Here is a 13,868-nt window from a genome sequence, read left to right as displayed (position 1 = left end):
TTGTTGGTTCTGGTACTTTCTGCGGTCCATACATGTTTTAATCTTGTGTTTTGAGACTCTTATTTTTTTTGTTGAGACCAGTTCTTTGGATTGGAACTCCACACTACTCCTTTAGATTTTAACTTTAGTCCTTGATTTAGTCTATTCTGTCCTGTTAGATCTCTGTATGCTCCTTTGTTCAGGTAAAAAAAATACATTAATAAAATAAAGACTTAATCTGGCACATAGAAGGTAATTATTAGACACTAGTTAGTAAGGTAACTAACCTCACATAAATATTACAGATAATCTGTGTAGGGAGCTAAAGATTTGGATGGTGACAAATAGGCCTTCCAATATCAAAGAGCTCATAACCAATGATAAATCATCAAACCCCAGTGGAAACATGCTCCTCTGTATTTAGAAGAATTGTTTGACTGCTGTAAAGCCAATGAAGATTTTTACACTAATTCTAAAGAAACAATAAATGAAAGCATAACTTATTTTTTTCAAACCTCATCTGATGTTTTCATTGTTGTACTGTATTTTGCGAGACGTTTGCCTCCTTTACTATTAGAAACAAACTTCTTGGTTTAATGAAAATCTTTTTTAATCATATCCCCGGCAACTCTAACTCTGCTTAAGGCTCTGCCTCAAACATGTAATGTTTAAACCCGTTCATATCAAACTTACATTCATCAGAGTCTATGTATTTGTCAAAATATTTCAGGAGTTGCTCCTCCAGCACAAAATTGACTCATATCAGCTGATCGCCTCATGTCTTATGCTTTTTGAGCCAAATAGTCCCACAGTAAGATGTTCTTCTGTGTTTTCTATTTAGAACCCTTTCTTTGGGATTTTCTATTCTGTGGATACATCATTTGTTGGTTAAAAAAAAACCTTAGATCATATCTTTAATGCATTCTGAGTAAAGAAACAGAAGTGTACAAACAAGAACTGTTTGGGGTTAACTAGTTTTTTTTCATCCACAGAAATGAGAAGGGAAAGTAGAACTAGTTCCATTTGGACTTCATAGTAATCCTAATTGTAAACCAATTTACAGTTATTTGTATTTATCAGATTCATTTCATATTTTTCTGTAATTATTTTTAAAATGTTTTGTTTTTTCAAAGATATACCATCCCAGTCTCCCTCTTTAATGTGCTGATGCATTGGACTGCTCACTGAGCTCCTCCACAGGGCAGAGAGGCCAGACTCAGGCAAACGTACCTCCAGCCTGCATTATGAGTTCAACATTCCTGATGTGTTTCACACTGAGCAGCGTGTCGCATCGTGTGACTGCACGCTCAGCAACTGTTATTCATGCAGGAAGGGAGCAGCGTTGTAGGAGGTTCAGCACTGGACAGACCCTAAGCTGAAAATATACAGAATTCGCTTGGCTGCTCATTAAGCATGATATGTCAGCGCAATCTCCGAGAGCTTTTGTTTGTTCTGATTAAAGGAGATTCATTAAGTATGGAGTATTATGTACACCAAGAGAACCAAGACAATTTGTCTCGCTCCAGCACCCTTTCTTGGAGGGTCTCTCTGTTTGTTCTCGACACAACGTCTGGGCAGAACGTTTTCTTCACCCCTGCACACTGTTCTGTCTGCTCCAAAGTTTTCAGCTCTCCACCTGCTCTTTGCTTGGGTGTCTGTGCTCTCCTTCACCCGCCCGATCTTCAGTGACGTGTGTTTAGTGGGGCTGACGTCTGCTGCTGAGCGTTTTTGTATGAAAGGCGAACACACACTTTTTTGTGTTCTTTTCTCCCAGACTACAAGAAGTAATGTTGTGGAGTATGTAGCAAGCTTAAGATGCAAATCCACAGATATAAATAGACCTAGCTTTAGTTTTAAAGAGTAACTTTAAGGTAAAATGAAACCTAGAATACCTTCTAATGGCACACATGCAGTACAGTGAATTGTCAGTTGAATTCTTAAACACTTTGTCACGTTCCAACCATAAAGTTAAATACATTTTATTTGGATTTTGTGTGACAGACCAACACAAAGTGATTCGAATTGTGAAGAGCAAGCCAAATAATTCATGGGGTTTAACAATTTTACAAATACAAGCCTGAAGTGTTTTCTACACTTGTAATTTGTTGAGCGAAAACTTTGTGGAGCCACCTTTAGCTGTGGTTCCAGCCACAGGTCTTTGGGGTATATTTCTACCAGCTTTGAACGTCTGCAGCCTAGAATTGGTGCTTATGTACAAAACGCTCAAGCTCAGTCAGATTAGATAAAGAATGTCAGTGAACATCTATTTTCAAGTCTTTACATAGATTCTTTGTTTGATTCATGTCTGAACTTTGATTCTAGCACATAAACTTGCATCTAAACCATCCATCATATCTCTGGCTGCATGTTCAGGGCGGTTGTCCTGCTGGAAGGTGAACCTCCACCCCAGAATCAGCTCTTCTGCAGCCTCTAACAGCTTTTCTCTTCAAGATCGTCCTGGATTTAACGCCGACCATCTTCTCATCATCCCTGACCAGCTTCCCTGTACCTGCTGAAGAAAACCAGCTTCACAGTATTATGCTGCTACAGTTTAGGTTGCTCTACAGAATAGTTTTCTTCCTGCTAAATCAACCTGCTGTCTCTGACCCGATTTGACACAAGGCCATTCCTTAGTGTACATTTAATTAGTGTTGTCAATCAAGTTTACTAGAATGGGTGAGATACAAAAGGCTACTCAAAGGCTTAGTCCTCTGGAAATAAGAAAATACATTTGAAAAGTGAGGGTGATAGGGGAACCCTTAAGATCAGTGTCAGGATACTATAACACTAGCTAGGGGACGCCTGCTTCAGTTTCTTTAAAAGGGAAAGATTGTGCCACAATTCCACTTTTGACCCTTATAGGACAGTAGAGGAAAAACTGCCATATAGTAACAACAACAAAAGTTGGGAGTGAATTAAACTAACTCTCCTCTGAGCATGTGCCTTTTATTTGTCTCTCAATCAAGAACCAGAAATGTATAAATGTGTATAAATTAACAACACTGAACTAATGAAAAAGAAAACCCCCAGGAGTGACACTTTGTGTACGATAAAAATGGGCCATAGAAGGAGATCGGGATACATCAAAGGATTCTATCACAAGTTAGACTTGTCATATCTTTACTTCAAGTAAAATGCCCCACAATGTCATCCAGAAGTCCCTCTAACATCTATGTTCTAAGCTTTCATATGGGTAGATAAGCATGATAAACATATGAAAAGAGATCAATACACACAATTCATTTTAGAGAAAAGGAGAGTAAAGTCTCTATTGCGACGAGGGAGTTCCTGGTGTCTTATAATGCAACAAGACATCAGACTCCTCCACCCCCCAAATGCTCCCCAACTCCTCCAACTGGATGGCCTCTCACTCCTGTAGCCTCCCTCGCCTTCTTTCCATTTTTCTGCTTTGTCAGAATGGATCAAAGCCAGTTTACCACAGAGAATGGAGGGTTCCCCCATGCTCTGGCACAGCAGACAGGGACCTGACCTCTGACGCTGCTCCTCTTCACCACAACATACTTATGTCTTTTTCTTAAATGCTGGGTTTCAGCATCATGATGTCCAGTAATGAAGCTTTCGGCGCGCTCCTCTTTTAAATGTACACATGTGAGATTCACAAAACATCCACACATAGACCTTTGCACATAGGCCAACGAGTTGAAGATGGTCCCATCTAAGGAGATCAGCTGCATCCCCATGTTTTCTGTGTCTTCTACACGACTTATGATAAACCCTATGTCTGTTTTAAACTTCTCCACAACTTTCTCCTTGACCTGTCTGCAGGGTTCCTTCTTTGTCATTAAACTGGTTGTTCTCTAACGTTCTCTAACAGCTGCAATTATACTCAGATTTAAGAACACAAAGGTGGGCAGTGTTTATTGATTAGTTGACTTCAAAGGCAGTTGCTTAGACGCTATATTATTTATGGCTATCAGAGAAGAATGCGCTGAAAAAAAAACACCCCACAATTTTCTGGCATTTTCAAAAACACTTTCAAACCGTCACAATTAATTTCTTCTTTGTGTTGGTCTGACATATAAAATCCAACAACGTTTGTGGTTGGAATATTGCAAAATGGAAAAAAAAGGTTGAAAGGGCTGGCACTTTATGCGGAACTGAGCTGCGTTGCTTATTTTATTGTTTAGTAAATGATACATCTTCCTGTTATTATCGCCAGCCTATGTGTTTTAAAGTAAGTTAATGAGTTGAAGTGGAGTATATACGAATACAATGTGTGTGATAAACCTTTAAGTTCATTGACATGAATGATATCTCAGTGCAATTATGTCAGTTTATTTTGCCTTTCTAAAACCTTCAAGATACATTCAGGAGTGTTTATCTTTGCTCTCTTCTTTAACAAATCCAGGTTTTTATGTGATTTTAGGCAATGATGGTGTGATGACATAATATTTTTCTCTCTCTCTCTCTAAGGTCTTATCTATATGTCCTAAGGACATGCGAGCTGACATCTGTGTCCACCTCAACAGGAAGGTATGTGTTCTCCTTAGCAGAAAACAGTGCTCTGAGTATTGAATCTCTGCTTTAAACGCTTAATAGATAAAAAAAAAAAAACATTCTCCAAACTACTTTCCTAAATGTACACCATGAAGCCGTCTCAATACTTTCAGGCTTTTGATTTCTGATTTGTAAGCTTTCTGCGACCTGAAAGATTTCGGACCCCAAAGCTTGTTTATCTATTTGAGCACTGCTGAATCCAACAACGTTAGTTTTTTATATCTATTTTACTGAAGAACAATTCAAAATCAGGTCATTATTAGCAAACACAGCAAGTTGAGAGACAAGTGAAAACATTAGGAAACCCCAACTGATATGCAGTTGAAAAATAGAAAGGAAATTATTATGTTTCTAATCTTATTTACTAGGAAAGTGATTTAATTCCAGGTAAAAACCAAAAATGATAAAAATCTCTTTTCTAGATTTCGTTGGGAAACCCCACTCTGTAATAGCTCTTGTTGTCCCTTTGTCCCTACAGCGTAATTTCATTTACGGTATTAAAATATAGCCAAACGGCGCTACATTCCCTCTTCATGTTTTTCCGCTCCTGCATTGTCTCTCTCTTTGAGTCTGAGCAGCAGCAGCGTGGTTGTTTGTGTGGAGAGAGCTGAGTGGGCGGGCTAGACTGAGCCTGCGTGCTGATTGGCTGGCGCCGCTGAGCCATATACGAGAGGGGAGGGGGAGCAGCAAAGTGCCATGACACAAACGCGGAGACGTTGGTGAAGCGAGCGCGTGACACTCTGACCATTTTAATGGTCAGTCAGAGAGTCAGTTTTGCCACTCCCCCCCCCCCCCCCCCCTCCCTCCCCCTGTTGGCAGGAGTGGTTTGGATCATTGTCAAGTTGCTGGGTCCATTTCTGCTTCAGCTTTTTGTTTTTTAAGATTATCTCACATTTTGTCCAAATTGCATTGCAGTCCTGGTCTATTTGTATGTTTGCTCTAGCAACTATCTGTCTGAACTCGTGTTTTTTCTGAGAGAAAAGTTCACTCTTACATCTTTCAGGATTAACAGAATCTTACAAGACAAACTCCCAGCTCTAAGCTCCTGCTAGCTCCATCACCACTGCCGCCCTCTATGTCTGTTGCGTCCACCTGTACATATTATGTGTGGGCATCCTAAGTCGGTGTCTGTCTCAAAAAACAATTTCACCACGGTAAAAGGAGGTGGCAATAAACGATTCTTGATTCTTCATGCATCAACAATAGTAAAAGTCAGCTGTATGCCCATGAGGATCGTTTAGGATTTTTGGAGACTTCTTTTAGCATCTTGCATTTAGCATTCAGGGTACACTTGCTTGAGCAGTCAGGTCGCCAGCCTATTTCACAAAACCAAGATAGAGGATTCATTTCCAGATATCCTGGCTGAATTAAGCTTGGACTTGGTTTCACAAAAGCAGTAACACATAAGTTACCATGGCGATTTATCTTGTGCAGCTAGCCTGCTCCTGACCAGGCTAACAGCCAGGCTTAGTTAATCCTGGGGCCTTCTCTGTTCAGGCAGCGGTCAAACTGATCAGAAACCGATGAGTTTGTCAGTGATTCTGTTTCCTTATCTGTGTGTTTTCCTTTTTTTTATCAGCCTGCATTAAAATACCATTGATGCACATTTAATATTCAGTAAAGTACTATAATTATTTTAAAATTACGATGGTAGCCTAAACATATATTAACTTTATTATTATCCATGTGGACATTACTACTGGTCAACTGTGTTTTGACGACTGCTGTTGTTCTGAGTTTGACAGAAAGGCCTTGAATAAACTATTGGATGTGTTGAGGAAATTAGAATAGATGATGAGGTAAAGGTGTCATCAATAAAGTCCGGTGTTACACCATTTTCCACAAATTCTGCGACTCTAGGGGATGCTGTTTTGCTGACTTCTCCAGAAAAAACATATTTTCCCTCAAGTGCACAAAAAACACAATCTCACAGCCCCAAAATAGAAAAAAAAAACAATACAAACCAGCGAGACATCACCCTCTGGAGTCAGAATCAAACAGATCAGAGAAAATGGCTTGACATTTTTTTTGCCATAAAAATAGCTCCAAACAAATGCGTTTTCCTTTATAATAGCAGCGTTTCTTTTCTTGAGTCGGATACGCTTCCGTTCCTCATAAGCCTCCATCAAAAGATGTTGCTCCTTTGGTTTGAAGATTGGCGCACATAACTCATCCATTGTAGCATCAGTGAATCTGGGATCGACCTCATGGTCTTTTGTAGACAGACGGCTGACAGCGCACATTCAGCTGGATTACTTACACCTGGCTTGACATTGGGCTTTGTGAAACGGCTAAAGCGGGGACACATTGATCACGTTATGTCAAGCCTGGCTTTAGCACTTATCCTGGATTTCCGATCTCGGCTTCTGATAAATAGGCCTCTGGGCTGTCATGATCCTGGTGTGTGGATGTGTATTTGTTTCCTTCTGAAGAGAGGATCTCTGATGAAGGGCGTGGCTTGTGTGCAGCAGATGACAAGCCTGTCTGCAGTTCGCTAATCTGACTGCTGGGGATTTAAGGAGCTGCTGGTCAATTAAACTTCACCTAATGAGCCTGTCATGCTACGGGATTGTCCTGACCCACAGGCGGAATCATACACTGGAAGCAGAGTGAAATGATCTAGAGGTTTATTTACTGGCTTACATTTTCAAGGGAGGGTAAGACCAGGAGATGTATCGATGGAGCTTTGATCTCCAGGAAGGTTTGTGTTGAGGGAGGAGCTCTTTAGAATGTGGAGAGCGGTCAGGAAGATGAAGGGTGTGGAGGACAGAACTTCAGAAGACGACTGTGGCATGTCAGAGGATACAGCAAAGATCTGTCATGAATAGGTTTGATGGCTGAATCTTGAGTTTGCATGGAAACTAATGTTGACTTTAACTAAAGGCATAGAGAATATAAGGGTAAGCTGAGCAGAGGTAAGCAACAGCTGACATTACTTTTCTCAGAGACAAAAATCTGTAGCAAACCAACTAACCCTTAGTCATTTGATTTAGTTCCCATATTTACAAAGATTCCTAAGACTAAAAGTAGCTCTTAGTGACTTTGATCAATGTTAAATTAAACAGATAAATTAACAGAAACAAACACCCTAGAAAATCCATTTTATATAAGCTAAATGTAATTTATTTTTTATACATAAATTTATAAATAAAAGTTCACTCATATTGTTCATTCATTGAACAGAAAAAAATCATGTCAATCCTTCAATGAGTAAGCAAGGACAACCTACACTAGAATAATATTTCTTTTAGTTTACATTTTCCTATGTTTTAATTTAGTTAAACTTTTCCTGCATTTTATTCCAACTGTTATTTATTTGCCTTCATTCTGTTTTTATTTTCCAATGTTTTAATCATGTAAAGCACTTTGCATTGTCCTTGTACTGAAATGTTCTACTCAAATAATTTGCCTTACCTAGAAGGTCACACGCTATCCAGCAGAATATAAAAGTAACATGTGCAATTCAGATTGGACGATCCGAGCTTGGGGCTGTAGGATTTGTGCCCCACGGCTGTCTACTGAGAGCATGTTGGCCATGCACACTGTGATTTCAGAGGGTCAGTATTTAAACAACCATTGGTGGGCCGGCCCAAATGTCAAGGCGCCTCAAGAAGATTTTTAGCCTACTAAACTTGTCAGTATTCTGGCAGACTTAGATATATAGACACAAATGTTTATAACAGAATTTTATTGGTAAGAGAATTTGTCTTTTTTACAATATTGCTCTATAAAGAATGATAATGTCCCACTTCTGATTGTGAACATAGAGCTCCACAGCGACATCTAGTGGGACCAGGCCCCACTGGCCCTAAATGCAGAGACGCCACAGCAAGGAACTCATCTAAAAGTTGCAGGACACTGGCCTTATATTGTACCCTAAAATTACACTCAAGTAAGAATAGCACTACTACTAGAATAATAAGAGTTGTTTTACACAAATGAAAGCTATCTCCAGTGAGGGTAAAAAGGATATTCTTGAAAGGACCCTTAAATACTTCGTAACTGTTCATAACATGGGATTTGTTATTTAAAAGTTATATACGGTGGCCCTAAAGTGCAAACCACACCAGCAAATCTCTAAACAAAACTACAAATAAAAAAAAGACAATGCCATATTCAAAACAGCAACAACTTCTTAAAAACACACAACAACATTAACTTGAAACAAATACAAATTAAAAAAACACAAGAAAATATTAAAATACACATGACAGAAAAAGAGAAGAGAAAAAAAGAAAAGAAAAAAAGGAAAAAAAGAGAAAAAAGAAAAGAAATACACATTAACATAATAAAAACACAATAACATTTTCAAAAGACAGGACATCAAACTAAAAGCACAACATATAATAAAATTACAAAATTTTCAAGCCTATAACAACATAGTAAAAAAGAAAATGATACTTACCTATCGAAAGAGATAGGTATCAGCGGGAAACATGATACATTGATAATTGGATGACAGCATCATCTGGCTTTTTGAACCAGAAGTTACTGATAATATTCTTGTTTTCAAAAACCTGTTACAGGCAGAATAACTTCTGGTTCAAAAGCCAAACGTCGGCGTCTAATCACCAATCTCTCATCTTTCCCCTGGGTACCTACCTCTTCCGATGTCATTGTGTTTTTTTTAACATGTTGATTTAGGCTTGAAAATGTCATGGTGTTTTTTTAAGATAATGTTTTGAGTTTTAAAATGTTGTTGCAATATTTTATTCATTATTGTGTTTCTTATTTGTTGTATTCTGTTTTTACAGTTTTTATTGATTGCTTTGACCTGTTTGAAGAAACTGGCAACCTCTCAGTTTTCATCATCACCACCTCAGCAGAGCAAAAGACACCTCTTGCTAATGAGTTAACCTATTTTCATTGGTTTGACTCATTTTCCCCACCCTTTTGCAAAACAGTTAACACAGATGTCATTCATGCAGTCCGATGTCCATTGCTTTAGCTGTGGTAGCAAAACAGAAACTATATGTTCCAAGCTCTTAGAAACTTCTTGATCAGAATGAAATCACCGAAGCACCTGATTGACACTTCTTTACACAATTTTTCAATTTGCAGTCAGTTTGCAGGCTTTACGTAAGAGGTGCCATGTTGTGTGTTCTTTGCAAGCATGAATGGTCAACGTAAGGCAGATGAGAGTCAGAGTAAGAGGTAGATGGATCAGGGGAAGAAGATTGTGAGGAAGAGGAATCCATGTGTGAGGTGGTGGTGTAGCTGGAAGGACTCAAGTTACAGATGAAATTTGGGCAACTATGATTGATCATGTGGTAAATCATGGCCTTTCACTTAGAGGGGCGGGACAAAGAGTCCAACCTTTTCTCAATAGAAACACGATTGCTTTCATTGTAAGAGTTTTTCAATGGGACAGCAGGTATTGCTGCTATACAGTATATACATCTCTATCTATTCCTATAGAGGAATTCTTCAGTGCATGGAAATGGAAAGTATATGATCACTGCCCCTATGAGCAGATGCCCTTGCTCAATGCAATGACTGCTGCTGCCCAAGATGTAGATGCAGAGGCATGTCAAGGATGGATCAGGCATGCAAGAAGATTTTTACCTAGGTGCATCACAAGGGAAAATATTGAATATGACGTAGATGAGGCCATGTGGCCTATTCGTCAGGACAGAATGGACTAGAAGGAACAAACAGCCCTAGTATTTTCTGTTAGTATCTTTTGTTGGAATATTTCATTTGTAGCCACAATCTAAAAAAAAAAGAATGAATAATCAATCAAATTTAGATCACAGCATATTTGATTCTGGATCCATTTTTTACAAGAAGGCAAATTTGATTACAAATGACGCTGACATGTAAGCTGAGTACAGTCTTTGGCTACAATGAACCAGCAATGCTGTACTGATTCACATTGAGTGTGGTATTTTGTATTTTGTTGCCCCATGTGTAACGAATGATTGGAAGGGCTCAAACATTTGTGTGCAAGTTGTGTTGTTTGAGGGCAAAATGTGCTTTTGGATCATATGTTAAATGTTTTGGCAGAGTTGGAGCTTTTTGCAAACTAAATGTGTAATTTTGACCATTGGTGCCACAGTTTAGACCTCTGCGTTAAATGTTTTGAAAAATGTGGGTTTTGAGTTGACTGCTGCGTCAAAGCAATCAATACAAACTGTAAAATATGTTGTTGTGATTTCATTATGTTACTGTGTATTTCAATATTGTTGTTGAGTTTTTTTAAATTTGTATTTGTTTCAAGTTTTGTGGTTTTTAATATGCTGTTTTTTTATTTGTACATGTGCTCAGTTATTGTTATTTTTTTAAATGTTTCAAATGTGTTATTTGTTAATGTGGTTTGCACTTCAGTTATAGAATCAAATAGACAAAAAAATATGGTTGTGCACAAGTTCTTGTATTTTAAAGACTAAAATAAAAATATATACAATAACAGATTCAGGCAGAAAAACATTATTTATCCTTTTTTCAAAATATAACTTTTGAAACCAATACTTACAGTAGGTTTTGTATATTTGTTTTACTGTATTCACTTGATCTCTGAATGGTTCAGCAGATAGAACATAACATTTAAACAACAAAGCTTGTATTTGGCTGGAGGTCTAACTTTAACCTAAATGTGTGCCTCTGGTGCATTTTTGGTCAGTTTGGTCAGTTCTTCATTCAGTGAAGTTACTCTTGGTTGGTAGAGCAACCAGAACATTTACTGAAGTAAGAGTGGCAATACATTATATTACTTTATGAAAAACTAGTCATAAAAAATTTTTCTTTTGGAAGGTTACTCAAGTAAATGAAACTAGTTACTCCCCACGTCTGCCAATGATTAATCGTTCATTTTGACAAAGCTATGTTTCACTAATACTACCTTATAATACTATAAACAATAACTTTATGCTAAGTTAAAAAAACACTGGCGGGATACAAAATCTGCTCATAGCAATATTTGAAAGCAAAGGCTAATAAAGACAGCCTTCCCCCTCCTTGTGAGGCAAATTAAGATATTCTTAATTCTTAATTAATCGCTACTTCTGCCAGTGCTAACATGTTCTGCTGCTTCCCGTCACATTTGTTGTGCAAAACAAATGTGTTATTTTGGCACATTTTCCGCCGTCGACTTGTAGGCTTTAGAGCCTCTTTTTCCTCTTTGAGCCCCCTTTCACTTTGTGGTTTATCATCCAATCCAAAAGCACAAACTAAGTTGGTCTGTCCCAATTCAAAAAGAGAAGACCGGAAGAGATCGGCTTGTGAATTGGGACGGTCTAGTCCTCTTACCTTAGCTTAGCATTACTCCTGTTGCCGAGCAACCAAGACAGCGCGACGCAGCTGTGAAGCTTAACAAACATGGCCCCCATATTAGAATTGGCATTGAAGGATACACCGGACGGCAAGGGGAGGGGTGGGCCAAAGGAGCTTAACAGAGTTCAAGAAAACAAACAATTATGTCTTTTATCCACGACAGTTGCAGTGGATAAAATTTATTTATAAATGCTTTTATTCAAAGCTGGAGATAGGCACCAGCACCCCTTGCGACCCCAACAGGGATAAGCGTGTTGGAAAATGGATGGATGGATGGATGGATGGATGGATGGATGGATGGATGGATGGATGGATGCTTTTATTCAAACATTAAAATGATTAATACATCAATCCAGCCCTGGTTACATACACCAAAATAACTTGCATTTAAACTATTTAGGAAAGCCTTTATGATGAAATGCCTTCTAGAAGATCAATCCACAACATTTGAATCAATTGGACGCAGACCCGAGAATGTATTTTAAAGAAACACCAAACATACTGCTTTCTTATGCAACAAAGACACTTAAAAAAACGACAAAGATACTTGAAATTCTATTATCTATAGGTCTGGTTTGTCCTTTTTCAGTACAAACTTTGCAGCAAAGGGTAGGTAGGCTTGGGTCCTCAAGGCTGCACCTGCCCCAGAATAAAAGCTAAAGACTTTGTGAGGATGTCAGTATAAGCTGGTGAGAGAGTCTCATTATCCACAGAGAAATTAATCTTGTACCAACTGAGGCTGATTTATTAAATCAAGATTGCATCTGGCATATAGTCAGACCACGTTGATGAAATACAAAATCTGCCTTTGATATTCAACCAGCTGCCTGCTGCTCAGGCAACAGCTTAGGGCCATTGTTGAAACCATGGACCCATGGATACTTGGCGCCTCAACGGACCCCAGTGACAGCTGGCAGGCCAACCTGAGTGTCCTTGACCATCTCAGCGGCAAAAGCTGATCCATGTACCCAAGCTCGTCAAGGACCCCCTCATCGATGAACTTGGGTACGTGGACTGGAGGCGTCTCAACCTGGACCCCCTACTTGATGAACGTAGGAACGTTAGATGGAGGCCCATTCACCTGGGCCCCCTCCTTACAGGACTCTGGAGCATAGGCTGAAAGCCTTACAATGGATGAAGACCTGAGGCATCAGTTGGACCCTTGGATGCAGGAACGTCCTCTCTGACATTAGCAGGCTCTGAGACGTTCTTCTCATTGCGGTGTAACGTTAAACGCTTATCTTGGCATGTACAAAAACATAACGTTGCTTAAAAGTGTGCTGTAATCCACACAGATTTTTGGCTTGCTGTGAAAACGTGCGGCAGCAACGAAACATCTTTACTCTGCAAAAAACATACTAAAACTCACCCAAATCCACTGAAATTATAAATAATGCCATTTAGGCTTATATAACTCAAGACCATCAAACCCAATTTTTTCTGAGTCATAGGTTTTATGGTATACATTTTTACAAAAAATAGAGTTCCATTAAGCTTCATACAATAATGTAAAAACCATCCAAAATGATGGGAACATCCTTAATCAGATGTAAACTGTGAATATTCCTCTGTTTTTGTCACATGTAGATGTAAATGTGCATCGGTCTGTGCGCCGAGGTGCATAAAATGCATGTGACTAATCTAAAGAGCTTTTTCATTCTCACTGAAAATAAAATGGGGTCAGATCAGCCGATTAATTCCTAACAAGTCAGTAGTTTTGATTCATAAGGTGGAGACAAGCACAAAGCCATGCATAGCTGCATAAAGTTGCTCAGAATATTGGAACGATGGCAGCGTTGGCGCTGCTGGAGGACATCACCGATGGAAGAATGCAGAGGGAGAATATTTTCAGAGATCCTGATGACCCGCTGGCACATGATGATGAGTGGCTGATTAACCGGTTCAGACTGCCCAGATTAGCGAGCTGTCCAGGGTGTACAGCGCCTCTCGCCAACTGACAGCTGGAGATAGGCACCAGCACCCCTCACGACCCCAGCGTGTCGGAAAATGTATGAATTGATGATTTGTCCATAAAATTTTTATAAGACTTATAAAAATTGTGTAAGGTGTACTTATAATGTAAGTAGGCTACACCTCTG

General features: G+C 39.0%; 1 protein-coding gene across 1 annotated transcript in view; it reads left to right on the top strand.

Moving 5' to 3' along the window:
* LOC105920730 (potassium voltage-gated channel subfamily H member 5) overlaps positions 1-13,868 on the top strand; it is a 255,178-nt gene that overhangs the window by 184,120 nt on the left and 57,190 nt on the right. The window contains exon 10 of the mRNA XM_036150520.1: positions 4,414-4,473. Coding sequence (XP_036006413.1) covers positions 4,414-4,473 — 60 coding nt within the window. The remainder of the gene's footprint in view (positions 1-4,413; positions 4,474-13,868) is intronic.

The sequence above is a fragment of the Fundulus heteroclitus genome, chromosome 19, assembly GCF_011125445.2.
Source record: "Fundulus heteroclitus isolate FHET01 chromosome 19, MU-UCD_Fhet_4.1, whole genome shotgun sequence".
NCBI lineage: Eukaryota > Metazoa > Chordata > Actinopteri > Cyprinodontiformes > Fundulidae > Fundulus > Fundulus heteroclitus.
This window is presented reverse-complemented; position numbering and strand designations above follow the sequence as displayed.